The sequence below is a fragment of the Pleurodeles waltl genome, chromosome 6 (assembly GCF_031143425.1).
Source record: "Pleurodeles waltl isolate 20211129_DDA chromosome 6, aPleWal1.hap1.20221129, whole genome shotgun sequence".
Taxonomy (NCBI): Eukaryota; Metazoa; Chordata; class Amphibia; order Caudata; family Salamandridae; genus Pleurodeles; species Pleurodeles waltl.
Window position 1 is genome coordinate 1442921377 of NC_090445.1, and position 18610 is coordinate 1442939986.

General features: G+C 43.9%; 1 protein-coding gene across 1 annotated transcript in view; it reads right to left on the minus strand.

Annotated features, from left to right (window-relative positions):
* Positions 1–18610, minus strand: part of LOC138300942 (dual specificity protein phosphatase 13A-like) — a 38228-nt gene that overhangs the window by 8587 nt on the left and 11031 nt on the right. Inside the window, exon 2 of the mRNA XM_069240865.1 lies at positions 13437–13654. Coding sequence (XP_069096966.1) covers positions 13437–13654 — 218 coding nt within the window. The remainder of the gene's footprint in view (positions 1–13436; positions 13655–18610) is intronic.

Below are 18610 nucleotides of genomic sequence, written 5' to 3' on the forward strand. Positions count from 1 at the left end.
GCACCTATTTAGAGGTGAAATATTTAAAATTAACAGAGTTCGTTTTTTGAGGAAACTACATTTATCATGATGCAATGGGGCTGATCATTTGCTGGGATGTTAGGCAGGTGTGCTCCTAACTGTTTGTGAGATCATACAACCATACCCTATAATGGACCACTTTCCTCTTTTACTATTTACTTTTCACGGAGAGAACCAATGATACATACATCCAGAGTGATAGCGCTCAATTCTGTTGCATGTGTTATTAGAGTGGAATCATAAATTGTATGAGTTCTTCTAAAAAAGGGACAGTAGAGATATAAATCCATAGGAGAAGGTCAGTGGTCAAAAGTATTTATTGCAGGTCTCTTTTTTGCCTCACTAAAAACAATGTTCCTGAAAGGTCTGTGCTATGCAAAGTCGTGGTTAGTCAACATGTTTCTGCCTACAGTCAAACCTCACCCAGGTCAGGGGCATTCCTCTGGACTGGTCTTTGTCTTCCTGTCACACTATCTAAACCCTACAAAAAACACCATACTAACACAATACATTTATCAGGTGTTTTCTTTCTTTCCCTTCTCCCAACAGAGGTTAGATAGTGTAACAGGAACACCAGGACCAAGTCTGATGAATGCTCCTCTCATATTCTGCCTCAGTAGTCCACACTGAACCTTTGATGCAAAAACAATGTTGCATGCTAAAGCTGCTGTGAGGATCACATCAGCAGAGGAGCAGGCCAGGTTATCCTCCCAATATACTATGTAGATTCTGATGCCTAAACTCCCTCTTGTATGCTGGAATACTGCCACAATTTCTTAGGTCCCTTTATAGAAACTTGACATCTGGGCTTAAGTCTCATCATTGGATTGTAGTCTGCAGACACTGACCTGGTATATATTTAACTGATATGCTTAGGTGCAAGAGCGGCGATGCTACTTTATCACAGCAGAAGTTGTAATTTGTAATGCTGGGGGCCTTGGTTCAATGATTGCTACAAACAAAGGGTTAGTAATGTGCCGTGTCATTCTTCTGGGAAATCATGGCTGCTGGTAGCAAGACTGCATTATGGTTCCTTTACCAATCAACGTTCCAGCACCATGATGTGGCTGTTCTGCTAAAATCTGTTGTGATAACGAAATAAAGGAGTACATATAGATACATTCTATGGAGCAGCTTTTAAATACATTGATGCCTCATTTTTGACGTAACATTAAAATTATGTTGACATTGTGACTTGCTAGACATAAAACCAATTCTTGGACCATTAAGGTTGGCCAGGCGTGAGAATAAGTGAAATTTTAAGGGCTCATTAAGAACAGCCAAGAGTGAGACTCTGTTAACATGTATCTGGCAAGTGAGCATGGCCACAAGTGAGTGCTGTCCAACATCTATAAGACCATTAAGGTTAGGCAGAATTGAGACACCATTACTATTGCTGGCAACATATGCCATTCTGGCCTGCCCAAAGATTTAGCACTAAGGTGTCTCCATCACTTAGCATTGTAGACTACACTGCAGCATCTTGTTCTGGCCACAGATGACACTTTACAATACGTAGATCCTACTTCCCTTCCCCTTCACTCACTTTCAGCTCCTGTGGCTATACCATTTGATGTTTGAAAGAGAAAGACTATTGATAATTCCAGACCGTTGCTACTGGTCTGGGAAACCAGGGAAACAGTAATAGTAGCCACACAGTGTGAGCCTGTGCACCCACACACATTATGAGATGACGGACCAGAAGTCACATGTCGACAAGCCTTAGGCTGTCTGTGCTCATGACTCATTGTATGTGCACACTTTCTGCACTAATGATTCCTTAATTTTCCAAGCTCCTAGTACTTATGACTTATTGATTGCCGAAGAAGTTGTTACTCAAAACTCACTGTTCCTCCAAGCACTTTCTGTGCTCATGGCTAGCTGCTTCTCTGGACTCTTGGAACGGATTAGCTGTTATTTTAAGATCTCAACGTACATGACTCAGTTTTTGCACTAGTCACTCATGCCTCAAAATTTGTCCAAGCCATATTCATGGCTTGCTATTTTTTGAAGCTTACATATGTATGATTTCTTGTGTGTCCACGCTCTCACTGCCTGTTTGTCCATGCTTTTGGTACTCCTGAATGTTTGCTCCTTCGAAGTATTGATACTCATGACTCCACATTTCACCAAGATCTAAATTCAACTGCCTCACTATCTTCCATACTCTTATTACTTCTTCTACTCCAGTGATTTCATTACAAGACTGGAGGCTACCATTATGCATTATTCCTTTAATGCCACGCCACACAGCACTTAAAAGCTCTTATGCATCATAAAGTAAACATTCTAGAACAGAACAATCATAACATATAATAAGTCCATGCACATAACAATCTGCCTCTTTTAAATACTGCGCCTAACAGCTAGGTACCTTCCTTTTAATAAGTATATTTAGTTGTATGAGTTGTATGATACTAGAGGACATATTCTGATATTGCAGAATTTATTCTATGAGAATTAAATCTGAAGTTTCCAATCTATGGGAACAGCCTCTAGCTATACTGCCTTAAATTTAAATTGTTTTTGAAGCTTAAGTGCTACCCTTCTGTAGTGCGCACTTGATTTAACGTGGACCGAATGCTTGTAAGTTGAGGTGCAACTGGCCCAACATCTCTGACTTAATCCTTTGAGAGGCCGGAGTGCTAAGGTAGCTTTCGAGCACCTCTGCCTTCCTCGGTCCCACAGTGCCTTTGCTGGATACAACAGAGCAGACCCCTGTCTTCCCCAAGCACAGCAGGAATTTCAAAGCGCAGCAGGAATCTTCACAGGAGATAATTTAGCTCCTGGGGCCACAGCAGCATTCCCATATCCGACCCATCCCTGAGGAATGTTGCATCTGCAAAATATTAAAAGAACGCAATGGGAAACTACCTTTCTGTCCGGATGTATAGTATGCGGCCATGTTTGTGCAGGCTGTCTACAATTCAATGCAAGTAAACAGCTGCTAGAAGCACTGTAATGTCACAACATTTGCAGTTGGCAGTTGCAGTTTCTCATGATTAGCTGTTCTCATTTAGAGACTATTGCTCTCATTTCCAACAAAATATCAAGCACAATTAAAAAAAATCCTCCTCTATTTAAGCCTAATTTGAAATAAGACCTACAGGGTATTTGTGCTTATTTTAAATAATCTTCTTTTGATCAAGATCTCAGGTCAGGATTCAGAAACCCCCGAAATCCCTCTTACCAAGATTAATGAAGAGGTGATTAAGAGGCTGATTCAACAGGAAATGCATACATGCGTACCCAAAACTCTTGATCAAGCAATGGTTAATAAAAGATCTTTAGGAACAGATAATGCATTTGATTGTGGGTCCATCTCAGAGGGAGATGTAGATTATAGAGATAAAGGAGTTAAGAGAAAGAAAAAATCAAAACATTGAGACAGGGTCTATACCACTTAATAAAATAGGAGGTCAAAGCACCTTAAAAGGAATAGGAGGTCTAAGCACCTCAAAGGAAATTGGTGTCCTATGCGGCACAAAATTGAAAGGTGTCCGATGTGGCACAACAGAATCTACTGCCTCTAATGGCATTAAGGTTAATGATTTGAGAGAGGAGGAACATGAGAGGGAAGAACTCTTAGATGAATAAGTATTAGATCTTGAACAGGGGGACTGTGACATGGACAACCTTTTTACTAATACTGAAACTCCTTCTACTTCCAAGGGAATAGCTGCAGACCTGTTGGGGGAAGAAATGTTTTCCCCACATAACATTAAGCACTCCAGGAGTGCCGGGTGGCGGCCTCTAAACCACGTGGGTATATTCATAAAAAGATGGATCAGAAACCCATTTGAGAAGGAAGCATGAAGTATTCTAAAGACCAAATGCTCAAGACCAATAATCCATGAGAAGGTATGCCTTACCCTAAACCTAGACCCGGAGCTCATTACCTCCCTCTTTAAACTAGGTAGAGATCCTAGAAAATGATTTAAGAGGTCCCTTAAAGCTTACCAGGACCAATTGCTTGACATGTTGGGATTACTGACATGGTTGAAGAGGCACATGTCAATGAACTCCCATTAAATATAAATCTCCTCAGGGGTTGGAGCCAAAGGGCATTGGTTGTCCTTGGGAATGCCAACAGTGGCCAGAGAGGCATAGATAAATACTTGTGAAAATAAACCCAAAACCTGGAGATCGGAGATCTTGCAGAGAGAGAACCCTCCAAGAACCCCAAGGATCTTCTCTTCGGTAAGGATATGATCAACACCATGGGCAAGTATGTGGCAAACTTTACTGATAAGGCCCAATCTAACATGTGCAGGATTTTCAGTCCAGGTGTTTTTGGACGGGCCTTCAGAAGGGGACTTTCTGCCGGCCGAGTCTCTAGGGAGGTCCGATTTCAGACAGAGAGGCTTTGGCAGAGGAGAAATCGGTGCAACCATGACTATCCCCAAAGATGACGTATCCATATTAAAAGTGGGAATAGTGCACGTTGACAAGGCTCAATCGGTTATTATGGTGAGTATAACAATTTAAACTTCTTCTTCTTCTTCCCTAGGAAGAGTGGGACGTTGCCTCAGACTTTTTCCCCAGGCCAGGGAAAGAATTACACAGAATCCTTGGGTGCTAGAGACCGTTCAGGGTCTCAAGATAGATTTCCTGAAGAAACCCTTTCAAGGGAACTAAATATGATCACAGATCAGCAGAAAATTGGAGAAGATGAGGCAAAATGTATGGTGCAGAAAGGCACCATTAGAGAAGTTCCCTTAGAACACAGGGTCTTTCTAAGTACACTCTTTCTTGTGGAAAATAAAGACAAGGGGTGGAAGCCCATGATAAACTTAAGAGAGCTAAACAGAATTCTTGTATACAGGCATTTCAAGATGGAAGGAATCCATCCTTTAAGATATATGTTTCTAGAAAAGGATTGTTTGGTAAATGTGGATGTGAAAGATGAGTACTTTACTATTCTGATGGCCAGAAAATATCAGCGTTATCTTCAATTCAACTGGCGGAGTCATCTTTACCAATTCCGCGCACTTCCCTTTGGCCTTTTATCAGCACAATGGAGCTTTACCAAGGTGATGGGAGCTGTAGCTTCCTTCGTCAGAGAGAGATGTGCATATGATCTTTTACTTTGACGATATCCTTGACATGTCACAATACAAAGCACAGGTTTTGAAGGGTATGGGTATGGTTATGGTTATGACCTTTCTGGAGAGTTTGAGCTTCATAATAAACAAGGAAAAATCTATTCTCACCCCTCATGTTCTCTAGAGTTTTTAGGCTTTACAGTAGATACAGTGAATGTTGTTCGGGTGTCTTTAACCCTGAGGAAACTTGCCAGCCAAACAACAAAAATCCAACATACACAGGCAAAGATCTGAATTTTTAAAGTAAAAAGAGGCTCACTCCATAGAAATCAATGGAGGAGTTGTTTTAAAACAAAGTACCTGGTATGCATCAAAAATGAAGATGCAAGGGCGACGGTGCGTCAGAAAAGCAATCGATGCATCGATTCCTTACTCGCAAGTGAGGACGTGCATCAATTCTTTACTCATACCAGAGGTCATGCGTAGATTCTTTACTCCCAAGAGAGTCTGTACGTCGATTCCAGGTGTGCAGCCTTGTGTCTGTGTGGTGACGTTTGCACATTTTGACACTGAGGATTTGTGCGTGGAAAACTCCACCGCACTGTGCGAAGAGTCCCTGCTGAGAACAGGCGCTGCGTCAAATTTTTAGCCACGGGACAGGCAGTGCTTCGATGTTTCTGACTCGCACACAGCGGTGCAAGGATTTTCCCCTCAGGTTATCAGTTTCTAATTCTAGGGTCCCAGGGACTGGATTTGGCACCACATAGCAAGTCAGGACTCCCAGCAGAAGAGCCCAGGCAAGGTCAGATGAAGTCTTTGAGCTCCCTGAGACTTCAGAACAAGGGGCAAGCTCAATCCAAGCCCTTGGAGAAACTTCACAAGCAGGATTTCAGAAACAAAGTCCAGTTCTTTCCCTCTTCAGGCAGGAGCAGCAGCAGTAGGCCAGCACAGCAAAGCAACAGGCAGAGTGGCAGGCTCTTCTCCTTGGCAGAGGTTCCTCTTGATCCAGAAGTAATCTAAAGTCTGGGGTTTTGGGTCCACTACTTATACCCCTTTCTGCCTTTGAAGTAGGCAAACTTCAAAAGAAAGTCTCTGCCCAGGCCTGGCCCCAGACACACTCCAGGGGGTTGGAGCATGCATTGTGTGAGGAGAGGCACAGCACTTTCAGGTGTAAGTGTCAGCTCCTCCCTCCTCACTCTAGCCCAGGAGACTCATCAGGATATGCAGGACACTCCTCAGCTCCCTTTGTGTCACTCACTGTCTAGAGGGAATTCACAAACAGCCTGACTGTCAGTCTGGCCCAGATGTGGATTCCACATGCAAGCAGAGGCACAGAATGGTTAGGCAAGAAAATGTCCACCTTCTAAAAGTGGTATTTTCAAACTGACAATCTAAAAACCAACTCTACCAAAAGATTTATATTTGGGCTCCATATCTCTATCTGCTCCCAATGTGAAGATATTTAAAGGCAGTCCCCCTGTTAACCTATGAGAGAGATAGGCCTTGCAATATTGAAAACCGAATTTGGCTGTATTTCACTATCAGGACATGAAAAACACACCAGTACATGTCCTACCTTTTAAATACACTGCACCCTGCCCATAGGGCTAACTAGGGCCTACCCTATGGGTGACTTACATGTAGTAAAAGGGAAGATTTGCACCTGGCAAGTGGGCACTCTTGCCAGGTCGAAATGGCAGTGCAAAACTGCACACACAGACACTGCAGTGGCAGGTCTGAGACCTATTTACAGTGCTACTCATGTGGGTGGCACAATCAGTGCTGCAAGCCCTCTTGTAGCATTTGATTTAGATGCCCTAGGCACCCATAGTGCACTTTACTGGGGACCTACCAGTATATCAAATGTGCCAATCATGGAAAACCAATTATCAATATCCTTTAGAGAGAGAGCACTTGCACTTTAGCACTGGTTAGCAGTGGTAAAGTGCCCAGGGTATCAAAACCAGCAAAAACGAATTACAGCATAGGGTCCAAAAACAGGGGGTCAGAAGCAAAAAGTACAGGGAAACCACACAAAGAGCTGCCAGGTCTAACAGGGTCTCACTGGACACTGGAGGGTTGTTGTCGTACACAGAGAAATTGCATCACTTAACATATTTGGAATGTCCTTATGAGTTTCAACATTATTTGCAATGCAAAGCGGTTTTGTTACAGATGGACAAAGTTTCTGCCGTAGCATATATAAATCACCTACGAGCAACGAGATCCTCAGATCTATCAGATTTAGCCAAGAATCTCTGGATGTTTTTCTTGGAACAAAAGATCAAATTGAAGGCAGAGTTATGTGATTGTGGACTGGAATTCAAGGTTCTTAAGAGTTTTCAGCAACTGAAAATTGAACAGGGCCTATTTCAAGAAACTGTCTCAGATTTGGGAGCCACAGGATTTAGACCTTTCTGCGAGCAGGAAACTGTCTCAAATTTGGGAGCCACAGGATTTAGACCCTTCTGCGAGCAGGAAACTGTCTCAGATTTGGGAGCCACAGGATTTAGACATTTCTACGAGCAGGTTGACATTTCAACTCAAGAGGTACTTCAGATGGATGCCAGACTCGGGTGCTCTTGTGGTGAATGTCTTCCTTCAGAACTGAAAGGGGACCAATGCTTCTACATTCCCACCTTTTGTGATGTTTCTAGTGGTTCTTCAGAAGGTGAGGCTGGACAGATGCTCTCTTGTCCTAATAACTCACTTTTGGGTATCACAGGCATGGTTTCCAATGACCTTGGAATTAGCATACAACATTACCTTTTTCCTTCCCGCTGTGGAAGGTCTGTTGAAATTCGCAGATGGAGAAGAACATTTGCTGGTTCTGACATGGACTTTCTGCCTTCTTGCTTGGAAAATATCAGAAGATCTAGAGAAATGTCAAGCTTTTCTGGAAGAGTGAGGAATGCCTTAAGGAGTCAGGGTTCCAGGAGCCTTGTATAGGGATAAAGGAGTATGAAAAACGCTGGTATGTTGGTGCCAGGAAAGGGATTTGGATCCCTTGGAGGCTCCTCTAGTTGAAGTGCTGAATTTGTTGGAAGAGCAATTTGATAGATGTCTTAGCTATAGAACAGTCAACTGCTGTAGGTCTGCGATCTTTGCATGACACAATCTAGTAAATGGCAGAAGCGTGGGAAAAATGTTCTGATCTGTAGAGTCCTAAGAGCATCACGTTAAGGAGACCCCCTAGACCTAGGTACGATACCCTATGAGATGTAAATTTAGTTCTCAGTCTGCTTTCATCTTGACCTAATAATAGTTATTTGGACCTGAAAAAACTTTAGATGAAGTTTGCCTCCTTACTTTGTTTGATATCTTGTCGTCAAGTATCGGATGTCAATGCTTTGAAGGTAAATAACAGAGTATACAATGCCTTTGGGGTAATTTCTGAGATTATTAGGCACACAAAAACAATGTCTGACACTATATTTTACCCACAGTTTGATTGCTGCAAACATTATGTATTGTGAGTTGCATGAAGGAATATGATCCCAGAATGAATGAGTTGCTTCCTGTCGGCACTGACCATCTTCTGATTTAGTTTGTAAAACCCTTTTAAGCGGTTACCTGTGCAACTATTGCAAGGTGAGTAAAATGGACTATGCAACTGGCTGGTGTTGACTTACAGAAGTTTCAGGCTCATTTTATAAGGGGAGATATGACTAGTCAGTTTTTTGGACAGGCAGCAGATTAGAGGATATCTTGAGGGTCGCTGACTGGTCTAATTCTTATACTTTTGCAAAACATTACTGTAAGACAATTGAAAAAATGTCTGATGTGGTACTGGAGGGCTGCATAATGGTAGCCTCCGGTCTTGTAATGAAGTAGCAATTCTCCAATTTATATGCCAAGAGAAACTGAATTTCATTAAAGACATGGAGGCTAACATTATCCCACCTTTCCATCCCTGTTGTGGAGATTTAACTTCAGTTAGATGATAGTATTAAAATAAGGAAAATAGCAAGAAATATTGAAAAGTGTAAAGAAAAATGTTAATAAATGTTATGCTTTTAGATGAACTAATAGTTTGCTTGCTATAAGGAGCTTTATTCCTCTGAGGTTTTGCATTCCCAATGGACTCTTCGTTCATCCATGAAGTGGGAGCAAGTTTCTCATTTAAAAGAGGCAGATTGTTATGTGCCTGGACCTATTAAATGTTATAACTGGTCTGTTCTAGAATGTTTATTTTATCATGTATATGATCTTTAAAGTGCTGTGTGGAGTGGCATTAAAGGAATAATGCATAATGTTGTCATCTGTGTCTTTAATGAAATTCAGATTCTCTTTGCATATAATTTAGAGAATTGCTATTTTCCATGATTCATAGCTTCTCCTAGCTCTCAGAGTAGATGACTCACTGTTTCTCCAAGCTTACAGTGGTCATGACTTCCTTTTCGTTCAAGCTCTTTTTACTCATTTCCAACTATTTCTCAAAGCCATCAGTACTTACAGCTTGATGTTCCATCAAGCCCCTGGCATTCATATCTTACAGATGGTTCAGACTCTTATTTCACATAATGTACCCTTTCTATAAGCTCACACCTCTATGTCTAGCCAAGCACTTGGTGATCAGGGCTCACTGTTTTTCTGATCTCTTTTTATTGATTACTCACTGTTTCACCAAGTTCTTGATGCTGATGATTCTGTGTTTCTCTACGTTCTGGGTCCTCACAATTCACATTTACCAACCATTCTCTGCTAATGTGATCGCAGTACTTGTGACGCCCTGTTTGTGCAAGCTCCCTGTACTCACATCTCACTGTTCTCTCTGCTCTCTGTAGTCGTGGTCACTGTTTCTTTCATTTATCAGTACGTAGAGTATGAGTAAATGTTTCTCCAATGTCTCAGTACTCCTCCCTGTATGCTAGCTTTCTCGGTGCTTATAACTCAGTGTTCCTCCCATGTCTAGGTGCTTGTGATTTAATGTGCTCCAAAAAATTTAAAGTCACGACTCACTGTTCCTCAAGCTCTTGAAATTCATGTTTCTCCAAGCTCTCAGTACTTATGACTAACTTTTTTCCATCTTGCACTTTCTGCAATTTTCTGTTTCCCTAATCTCTTGACATTTATGATTTATTTCTTCTCCCGTCTCTCTGTAGTCACAGCATCCTATTAGTTTTGATACTCATAGCTCATTGGTTGTCAAAAGCTGTATGTACGCAAGACTCATCACTTCTAAAAACGCATGTGCTTCTGCCACGTTTCCCATACTAATGATTCACTATATCTCTTTGATCTCGGCTGTTACCACTTACTAACTCTCCACAGACTCAGTACTCATCACTCCTAGTTTGTCCAAGCTCTCTTGACCCATGATCTTAGTACCAATGACTCATTGTTTCTCTGTGCTTTTTCTTAGCATGATGCAAGATCTCCCCTTTCAAGCACTTGATACTCATGGTCGTTTCTCCAAGCTCTCAGTTGTCCCAATTTAACGTTTCTCTAAGCACTCGTTATTCCTGACTTAGTTTCTCCAGCCTTTTAGTACTCATGTCTCAGGCCTTCTCAAATCTCACTAATGTTAACTCACTATTTCTCCAGTGTCTTGGTGAGTCTCGGTTTCTCCATAGCATTACTATTCATGACTCTCTTCTCCTATTATCAGTAGCCATTATACACTGTTTATCCAAGCTATCAATACTCAGAGTACTGTTATGCAGAGGTACTAGTACTCTTGACTCACTGCTTCTCCAAACTATCAGTACCTATGATTCACTATTTCTCCCAGTACTGAGGGCTAGATTTATGGAGCCCTTGTGCCATTCCAACACCACATTAGTGTCATTTTTTTGGCACTAATGTGGCGTTGGAAGGGGAAAACGCCACGCCATATTTACAAAGTGGTTCAATGAATACATTGCACCACTTTGAAACCCCTTACGCCACATTATGCTGGCGCCAGGCATGATCAATGCAAGGGAGCATTCCGGAGCTAGGGGGGGCTGAAATAATGGCACAAAGGAATCTATGAGATTCCTTTGCGTCATTTTTATCGGCATTTTTTAACGCCTGCAAACTGCAGGCGTTAAAAAGAAGCTCCCATTGATTACAATTGGCCTCTGTGTGCTTTACAGGATTAGCATCATCATTTTTTACGCTAGTCCTGCAAAGCGCCGGACTAGCGTAAAAAATTATGAAGCTAGTCACCCTAACTACCGCCATGGTGCGCAGTATTATAAATATGGCGCTACCATGGTGGCGTTAGGGGAGCGCTTAGGGGCGCGAGAAAATATGCCCCGTAGTATCCAGGAGGCTCGTTTTTACACCGTCTCTAGACTGCAATTATGGCTCAGTGTTTCTTCGTGCTACCTGCATTCACGGCTCACTCTTTCTCCAAGCTCGTGGTACTCGAGGCTCACTATTAGCCCTCGTTCTCAGTACTAACAACTCCCTATTTATTTACACTCTATGAGCCTGTGGCTCCTTTTTTGTTCGAACTTTTGGTACCCATGGTCCATTTTTTCTCTACCCTACAAGTACGAATAATTCACAGCTTGTGCTTCTTGTCTGTACTAAAGACTCACCATGTCTACCAGTGCACTGCACTTCTGCTTGGATGTTTCTCTACATTTTATTACTATTGCATGTCTCCCCCGTCTCTCGTTACCGATGACTCGCTGTGTGTTTGGCTCTTGGTGCTCACTATTTCTCCACTCTCGTACATTCATAACATGCTGCTTCTCCATGCTTGTAGCGCCCCTGCCTCACAGGGTCTCCATGCTCTTTGACGACAGGACTCACCGTTTCTCCTGCCTTGTTACTCATTACTCCAGCTTTGTCCAATCTCTTGGTAACTCAGTCTCACCTTTTCTCAAGGCTCCCAATAGTCATAGCAGGCTGTTGCTCACGCTTTCAATAGGTATCTCACTGTTTCTCTGTGTTTTTAATATTATTGACTCACTGTTTCTGCAAGCATTACGGGCCATATTTATACTCCGTTTGCGCCGAAATTGCGTCGTTTTTTTTGACGCAATTTCGACGCAAAACTAACGCCAACTAACGCCATATTTATACTATGGCGTTAGAGGCGAATAGCGCCAAAGTTCCCGGAATGTGCGTCATTTTTTAGCGTGAACCCCTTCCTTGCGTTAATGATATGCAAGGGAGGCGTTCCCGTCTAAAAAATGACTCCCAGGACTTTACGTGGTATTTATACTCCCGGGCAAAAGAGACGCCCGGGAGTTGGCGTGGCTAAAAACGGCGCATTTGCGTCACTTTTTAACGCCTGCTCAGGGCAGGCGTTAAGGGGCCTGTGGGCTCAAAATGAGCCCACAGGTGCCCTCCCATGCCCCCAGGGACCCCCCCTGCCACCCTTGCCCACCCCAGGAGGACCCCCAAGGATGGAGGGACCCACCCCAGGGACATTCAGGTAAGTTCAGGTAAGTTTTATTTTTTATTTTTTATATTTTATTTTGGTGGCATAGGGGGGCCTTATTTGTGCCCCCCTACATGCCACTATGCCCAATGACCATGCCCAGGGGACAGAAGTCCCCTGGGCATGGCCATTGGGCAAGGGGGCATGACTCCTATCTTTCCAATGATAGGAGTCATGTTGATGGGGGATGGGCGTCGTTAAAAAATGGCGCAAGTCGGGTTAAGACGATTTTTTCGACGTAACCTGACTTGCCCCATTTTAAGACGCCCATGCGCCATTTTCCCCCTACGCCGGCGCTGTCTGGTCTACGTGGTTTCTTCCCACGCAAACCAGGCAGCGCCGGTCTGATTGCGCCGTCTAACGCCATTCCATAAATACGGCGCCCGCATGGCGCTTCAGAATGGCGTTAGACGGCGCAAAACTTTTTGACGCTAAACTGCGTTAGCGCAGTTTAGCGTCAAAAAGTATAAATATGGGCCTACGTTCTCCTGACTGGTCATCCGAACAGTTGATATTGGTGGCTTACTGTTTCTGTAAGATCTCTGTGCGAACGACTGACCAGTTCTCCAAGTTATTTTCTGTTCTGTTCTTAACTAATTGTCTCCAAGATGTCTGTACTCACCACTACCATTTTTCTAAGTGTTTAGTCAAGCACTCAGTTTTCGTGATTGTTTTGCCAGGTTGTTTATGTTCTTGACTTACTGTTTCTCATAGCTCAATGACAGAGACTCGCTAGTTCTCTAAATTTTAAGTACTCATGATTCTGTGTTTTTTTTTGTGCGTGCAGTATTCATGACTGTTTCTCAAACCATCAGGACTTATTTCTTAGCCAGTATCTCAGTGCTTGTGGTTCACTGTTGATCAAGCCATCTCGGCACATTACTCTCTGTGCTCATGACTAAATGTTTCTCCAAATTACAATTGTCCCCTCTAGTTACAGGTTTGTAATTTAACAACCAAGTCTTGTTGCCACAGTGAGATGTCCCTACCTCCGGTTGTGTTGAGGGCTTTGTCAATAAACTCTGCCGCAGAGTAGAAATACTTGCTTATATCAAAGTCTGGAAGGTCGTTTGCTGGCACACCATGGTACTCAATGGTTGTTCCATAATATTCGTGGCTCCCCTGGCTGAAGAACTTGCCATGAGCAGCATTGAGCACATGGGTGATCCCCATCTTCCAGAGGAGATATCTGTTGTGGGCTGTCACCCTGAAAGGAAATACATAAATTAAGGGCACATTGTCACAGAGATGACCTAGCCTGTGCTGTCTTAGTTTTTTATGTAGATGTTTTTATTGCCATTTCAATAGGTAAAACAATTATTTGAGCATATCACATTACTGTAGTCGCTTAGCAGAAGGTATTTTCACCAATGTGTACACTTGCAGTTATTAAATACGTCGGCTCATTCCAAACCACATTTACAGTACTGGATAGTGCACGGCCTCTGCTAACAGTGCTCTGGGTTTGGGTCTGCGACATTCACAGACCCATCTGTGTGTGCTGCCATTGGCAGTGGAGCGTTCGACTGTTCAGAATACATTCATGCCATATCATAGTATGCAACAAAACATCCATCAGTATAAACTACAAAACTATTTAACCGCGCCCCAGCAACATGAGATCCCTGAGGTCAATAGGCCGTCTCAGTGGCAGTGATGTGTGTTATGAGTGCTCGTATAGCTAGTGTGGATGACTGTGGAAAGAATGCAACAGAGCATAGCCAGTGGGGAGAGCCAGGCAGTCGCTGAGGCGCTTTGTCATCTTACGTGTTGGGGTGTCCGGGAATATGGACATACGTGGCTCCTCAGAATCTCCAGTCACAGCTGCCAGCCCTGTTGTGGCGCTCGACCTCTATTCAGTGTGTCTCCTTGTCCCAGCATTAGGGCATAGCTCATCATTCACTGTACTTGTACTGGCTCCAGTGAAGCGTCATCTACTATATCTAGGGACTCCCACTCATCCACTACCTTGGACCAGAGGTGGGCTATAAGGCGGCGTCTAAGTCCCCTGGACTCCTCCCGCAGTAGCACCTGCTCTTCAGCTCGAGCCCAATGCGTAACATCATGTATCAATGTGGGCAGTCGAGGTCCCCTGGGGGCCTTCCAGGCCAGCGCCACCCTTCACTGCGGAAGTGCCAGGTCCACAAATCCGTTCCCCACTTATTTGAGGGCTGGTCCGTCCAGAAGGCCCAATAGGCAGGCCTCCATAGTAACAGGCAGTGTTCTCTCTACTGTCCTGTTGAGTAGTGTGATGACCGTGTCCCAGTAGGCCATCAAAGTTGGGCATCCCCAAGTCATGTGGCCAAAATCGGCATCTAGGGTCAAACATCTTGGACAACCCCGGAGTTCACCTCTATATATGACCTGAAGTTTTTTGGGGATGAGGTATGACCTATGTGTGAAATTAAATTGGATACATTTAAGGTGAATGTTTCTGGATACCCTGGATGCATACACAAGTGTCTCACCCCACTCAGCATCTGACAGCTCCCTGCCCAGGTCAGCAATCCAGCAGGCTCTAAGGGAGTCTAATGGGCCACACGCCATACCATTCAGCACCCCATAGAGCCATGTCACCAAATAGGAACATCCTCCCATCGTACACATTGCTTGTAACACTGCATGGGTGTGGGGTTCCATCGCACCCTCCGCCCACAGATCCCTCAGGAATCGAACTAAAGCCTTGTATCTCAGAAATTGGCTCCAGAGGAGACCCACCAGCTCCCCAAGGTCATCAAATGATTCCAGCCAGCTCTGTGTCTGTCACCCACTGTCTGCATACCCGCATTAGTCGAGTGCTCCATGTGTGTCTGCGTAAAACAGTGAGGAGGGCTTCCGAGTGGAAGCCCCACCAAAGGGATTGCGGGTGCATACGGGGACAGGGTACCTGTTTGCCAAAGTGCCCTGCGCCAGGTCACTAGGACAATAGGCAGGAGAACTCCTGTCCGGGGAGCTTTGAGCTTCGGCCTAAGCACTCTTGCCAACAATATTTCTCTGCACCGTCCACCACGATCCCACTCCAGTTCTGCCAGACCAACATCATTAAGCCATCGTGTTAGCCATTGGAGCTGCACAGCTAAATGATAAAATTCGAAGTCTGGGAATGAAGCATTGGGTTACAGGGTAAGCAATCTGATAGAGCTGTGACATCACGCATGGAGCAGTAGGTAACAGGATGAACATTCTGGGAAAGCAGTAACATAATAGAATGGAGTAGTAGGTTTAGGAGTGAGCATTCCAGGACAGTGGTGACATCATGGAACGGAGCAGGTGATTATGGGGTGTAGATTCTGGCAGAGCGGTGACATCATGGAATGGAGTATCATGTCACGGGTTGAATGTTCTGGGAGGAAGGTGACATATTGGAATGGATTAGCAGGGTGGAGAGTAAACATACTGGGAGAGCAGTGACATCATGGAACGGAGCCGATGGTTATAGGATGAACAGTCTGGGAGAGAGTGTGCTTTACTGGAATGAAGTAATAGGTTAGGGCAGTGGTTCCCAACTTTTTAACATCTGTGGACCCCCATATTATCATTACTGGAACCCAGGGACCACCACTGACTCATTATTATTACTGAAAGCTGGGGATGTAATCTGTTAATATTATTTAATTTTCTCAGCAGTCGCTGACCCCCTGAGGAGGCTTCGCAGACCCCCAGGGGTCCCCAGACCACAGGTTGGGAACCACTGGGTTAGAGTGTTAACATCCTGGGAGAGTAGTGATTCATGGAATGGTCCGGCTGGTTAGCAGAGAACATTCTGGAAGAGCAGCGACATGGAATGAAGGAGCAGATAACGTGGTGAACATTCTGATATAGCAGTGACATCATGGAATGGAGCAGCAGGTTAGGCAGTGAACATTCTGTTAGAGAGCTGACAGAAGCAGGCATGGGATACATATTCTGTGAGATCGGTGACGTCAAGGGATGGAGCAGCAGTTTACAGGGAGAACATTTAGTGCTCAAATGGAATAGAGCAGCAAATTATGAAGTGAATATTCTGGAACACAGGTGACATCAAGGAACAGAGAAACTGGTTACAGGGTGAACCTTCTGGAAAAACGATGACATGGAATGGAGCGGGAGAGCGGAGACGTCTTGGAATGGAGCAGCACATTGCAGGATTAACATTCCGGGAAAAGCAGTGACATCATGGATTGGAGCATCAAGTTACAAGGTGAACATTCTGTGAGAGTGGTGACATCACTAAATGGATCAGCCGGTGAGGGAGTAAACATTCCGAGAGAGCAGTGACATTATGGAATGGAGCAGGAGGTTGCAAGGTTAACATTCCAGAGGAATGGTGACATCATGGAATGAAGCTGCAGGTTACAGAGTGAACATTCTATGAGAGTGGTGCCATACAGCGGGTGCCAGAGTGAACATTCTATGAGAGTGGTGACATAATCGAATCGAGCAGCCAGTCAGGGATTAAACTTTTCTGGTAGTGCAGTGACATCATGGAATGGAGTTGCAGGTTACAAAGTGAACATTCTATGAGAGTGGTGACATCATCGAATGGAGCAGCTGGTCAGGGAGTAAACATTTCGGGAGTGCAGTGACATCATGGAATGTAGAAGAAGGTTACAAGGTTAACATTCCAGGAGAGTGGTGACATAATGGAATGAAGCTGCAGGTTACAGAGTGAACATTCTATGAGAGTGGTGATATCATGGAAGGGAGCAGCTAATCAGGGCTTAAACATTTCTGGGAGTGCAGTGACATCATGGAACTGCAGGTTATAAAGTGAACATTCTATGAGAGTGGTGACATCATGGAATGGAGCAGCAGGTGCCGGAGTGACCATTCTACGAGAGTGGTGACATAATCTACTGGAGCAGCTGATCATGGAGTAAACATTCCGGGAGCGCAGTGACATCATGGAATGGAGCTGCTGGTTACAAAGTGAACATTCTTTGAGAGTGGTGACATCATTGAATTGAGCAGCTGGTCAGGGAGTAAACATTCCAGGAGTGCAGAGTCATCATGGAATGGAGCAGCAGGTTACAAGGTTAACATTCCAGGAGAATGGTGACATCATGGAATGAAGCTGCAGGTTACAGAGTGAACATTCTGTGAGAATGGTGACATCTTGGAATGGAGCAGCTAATCAGGGATTAAACATTTCTGGGAGTGCAGTGACATCATGGAATGAAGCTACAGGTTACAGGGTGAACATTCTATAAGAATGGTGCCATCATGTAATGGAGCAGCGGGTGCCAGAGTGAACATTCTATGAGAGTGGTGACATAATCGAATAGAGCAGCCAGTCAGGGATTAAACTTTTCTGGTAGTGCAGTGACATCATGGAATGGAGCTGCAGGTTATGAAGTGAATATTCTATGAGAGTGGTGACATCATGGAATGAAGCTGCAGGTTACGGAGTGAACATTCTAAGAGAGTGGTGCCATCATGGAATGGAGCAGCAGGTGCCAGAGTGAACATTCTATGAGAGTGGTGACATAATCGAATCGAGCAGCCAATCAGGGATTAAACTTTTCTGGTAGTGCAGTGACATCATGGAATGGAGCTGCAGTTACAGACTGAACGTTCTAGGAGAGGTCAAACCTGCGCTTTATGGAGGTTGACTTTTGTATGATGCATCATTTTAGACAAATAGACTCACTGATTTGGCAGTCATGAATCTTCCTTCATTGTAATATAAACGATTTTAAAAGAGAAGCCCATGTTTTAGTGGCTTGTCCCCGACTGCCCTACACCCCGTGATTGTCCATATTCTATAAATATATGCAAGGCTGTGACGCTATCCTTGATCTGACAAGATGACTTCTATGGATCTCCGCAGAGGGAATCATTTACGTCACTGGCTGTAAGGTAGAAAATGTGATTGGACGGTTCTACTGCTGTAGCATAGTATCTAGGGTGTCACATATCTATTTATGGTGCCGATTCTTCAGAAAATTGAATGACAAAACTTCAGTTATACCTTCAGTGCCATGGTGAACAAATTACCATATCAGAATAATAGTCAAGAAAAAAGTAAACTTTGATCCTGGAAAATATAATTTCAATATGATGTGAAGTATATACACAAATACTCTGCGAAACATGAGCCATTGTGTGGGCCTTTCTAGCATATGAAGCGCTTTAACCTTGATTCAACCTACAAAAATACTCTAAACTCAATCTGCCGTCATTT